Source organism: Vipera berus (assembly GCF_964194415.1).
Source record: "Vipera berus genome assembly, chromosome: 6".
NCBI classification, from domain to species: domain Eukaryota; kingdom Metazoa; phylum Chordata; class Lepidosauria; order Squamata; family Viperidae; genus Vipera; species Vipera berus.
Window position 1 is genome coordinate 73,141,958 of NC_138208.1, and position 3,070 is coordinate 73,145,027.

A 3,070-nucleotide genomic window follows, 5' to 3' on the forward strand; every position below is an offset into this window, starting at 1 on the left:
GAGAGAGGAAGGAACATTGTCTCAGGTCTTTTACTCAGTTATAGTCTTCCCTCCAAATGACTCACAGATCCAAAAGTTTTCATTTTTGAAATGCAGATATTGGCGAGGGAGCACAAAAACTCAACTTCTTGTCACATTCTCCAGCTTCTTGATTTCATACTAGAGCATAAAGTGCTATGGCATTGTTTTATTCCCCCAATTTTGAGGCCCCCTTCCCATTATTCTGGTTTTACCTCGTGGCTCCTATGTTCTTGTAGTTACACATAAGGAGATGCTTAAAGGTTTTCTTGAAAGTAGCATTGCAGAGAGCATAGCAAGCAGGGTTGATGGTGCTATTGATATAGCATAACCAGTAACCAATGGTCCATACTGTGTTGGGAATACAAGATGAACAGAAGCTGTTGATGAGTACCATGACATTGTATGGTGTCCAAGTAATTATGAAGGCCAGCAGAATAGCCAAAATAGTCCTGGTTACTTTTTTCTCCCTGGAAGGAGGTGCCTTCTTTTTGGCAGGCTGTTTTGTCATCTTGACAATCTTACGTGCTACAATGTTCTGCTTCTCCTCTCCATTTTGTCCATCAGTGGCGACAATCTCCACAGCAGTATTAGTAGAGCCACCATAATCTCCTTTGGGGGACTTTGTGAGTATCCGAATGCACGTCAATTTAGAATTCTCCACTTTTGCATTAACTTGGGAGACAGAAGCTCTGGGATTCTCTGGGATTGCTTCATCCTCTTTCACATTGGAAGCACCTGCGCTGACAGAAGTGGAGTCATTTGAGCTCTCTTTTTCTTCTGCTGGAACACAATTCTCCATTACTGGCTCCCCAGTGGCTTTACCATTCAGGATTTTATTGTGTTCAGTCCCATCTTCATTGGTTGGGAGGTTGTTATTATTTGGTTTCCCTATTTTACCCTGAACTAAACTTGGTGATGCTAGATCCTGGTTTTGGCCTCCCCCCTTTTTATCTTTTTTAATCCTGCTCCTACTAGCACGGGATATTTGCCAGTACAGAACGGTCATGATCACAACAGGCAGGTAGAAAGCTGCAATAGCTGTGCCAAAGGTGACAGCCGCATTGGATAGGAACTGGATGTAGCATTCCTTATCGGGTACCGTCCTTTGTCCTACAATAAACTGCCAAAAGAGAATTGCAGGTGCCCATAAGATAAAAGAAAGAACCCAGGCAGCTGCAATCATCATCCCTGCCATCTTAGTGGTCCGTCTGACTGGATAGGTCAGGGGTTTGGTCACACAAAAATACCTGTCAAAACTGATTATGAGAAGATTCATGACAGAAGCATTGCTGACTACATAGTCAAGGGCCAGCCACAAGTCGCAAACCACAGGTCCTAATGGCCAGGAGCCTGTCACAGTGTAAAGTGTATACAGATTCATGGAAAAGACACCAATGATCAAATCAGCACAGGCCAAGCTGAAAAGAAAGTAATTGTTGACAGTTTGTAGGTGCCTATTGACTTTTATGGACACCATAACCAGGATGTTCCCAATGATGGTTACTAGGCTGAGGGACCCAGCCACCAGGACAATGAAGATAACCTCAACTGTTTTATAAGGACTTGGCATGGTCATTCTGTCCTCCAAATAACTTATGTTCGTGGAGTTATTCATTTCTGCATCTGTTGATTGAATGACTGTTTAAGCCTGCAGAAGACAAGAAAGAAAGAAACAAAGATGTGAGACAAATGAAGTAAAGAACCAGACCTCACTGGCACAGCATAGGTTCTCTATGCAGAAGGTCCTGGTATCTCTGGGCTTAGTCTGGAAAACCTCTTTTCTGAAAACCTGAAATGATGATCCAGGTCATTGTTGATGCCATCCAACTATAGTATGGGTTAATGGACTGATTCAGTCAAAGGCACTTTCATACATTGCTTAAGATGGGGGTGAAAAGAGTGAAAATATGTAACATAGAGAGAGAAGAAAAAGAGATATCAGACAGAACAAGATTAAAAATAGAAAACATTCATATATAACTCATGAATTATGAAGTAGTTGGAGTTCAACATTTTGATCTGGCACTTGCCTCACAGAAACATGGCAATTAGCTAATGCCAATTGAAGCAACACTTGCACAGCTTGCCAGATTCTGAATAGATCAGAGAAGGGTCCTGTGAAACATCCCTCATTAATGTTTAAAAGGAAATTATCTAAATATTTGCATGTGCAAAGTAGTCATCAATTGTCAAGACCAGGTGCTGGGCACTTTTAAGACAATGCGGCTATCCTCAACTGGTGGTCTATAATGCAAATACTTTTCAAACAGAGCACGGTGGACACTCTACACTACTTAGAAGTAGAGTGCTACTTCCTGCTCAGTGTTCTTTTAATCAAGAGGTCACCTTGATCAAAAGTTCATCAAAAGAAAAAGCACATTTAAAGCTGTGCCTAGCTGCACTTAGCAATAGCAACAGCACTTAGACTTATATACTGTTTCATAGTGCTTTGCAGCATCTCTGAGGACAATCTGGGTCCTCATTTTACCAACTGCAGAAGGGTGGAAGACTGAGTCACTTTGAGCCGAGCAGGATCAACCTCTTGCTTGTGGGCAAATTTAACGTGCAATACTGCATTTAATACTGCAATACTGCAGGCAAGATTGGCCTGCAATACTGCTTTTGACCACTGCGCCACCATGGCTCCTAAGCAGCAATAGCACTATTTCTGATTATTCTTCTACAAAATATAGCAACCTGTGGAATACACAAGGAAGTGCCTGAAAATAACTTAACAAATTAAAGCAAACTCTTATCTGACTTGTACAGTGATTATGTTGTACTCCCTTTTCTGGCTCTGGTTTTTTGACAATTTTATAAAAATCAACTCTGAACAAGGTGTGCTGTTGTAAAAGAGTAGTACAGCTGCCCCCCCATCTTTTGAAGAAATACACAAGCATATCTAATTCAAATTAAGGGAAGATTCAACTTCGTTGTGATTCATTTATTTTAACTAAGGCAGGCAAAGCTGTGTCTGTAGGTGCCAATGTACCCACAGACCTCTTAAGGCAGCTGTCATGCTTCCCACACCATGTAAGTGTTTGTGTAT

The 3,070-nt window shown here is 41.5% G+C and overlaps 1 protein-coding gene across 1 annotated transcript; it reads right to left on the reverse strand.

The window, feature by feature from the left end:
- Window positions 1-229: 229 nt before the first annotated feature.
- Window positions 230-1,636, reverse strand: CHRM2 (cholinergic receptor muscarinic 2; the record flags this gene model as incomplete). Its single annotated transcript, XM_081332034.1, has 1 exon — window positions 230-1,636. The coding sequence occupies one exon, from the start codon at window positions 1,634-1,636 to the stop codon at window positions 230-232; it is 1,407 nt and encodes a 468-aa protein (XP_081188160.1).
- Between the last annotated feature and the right edge of the window lie 1,434 nt (window positions 1,637-3,070).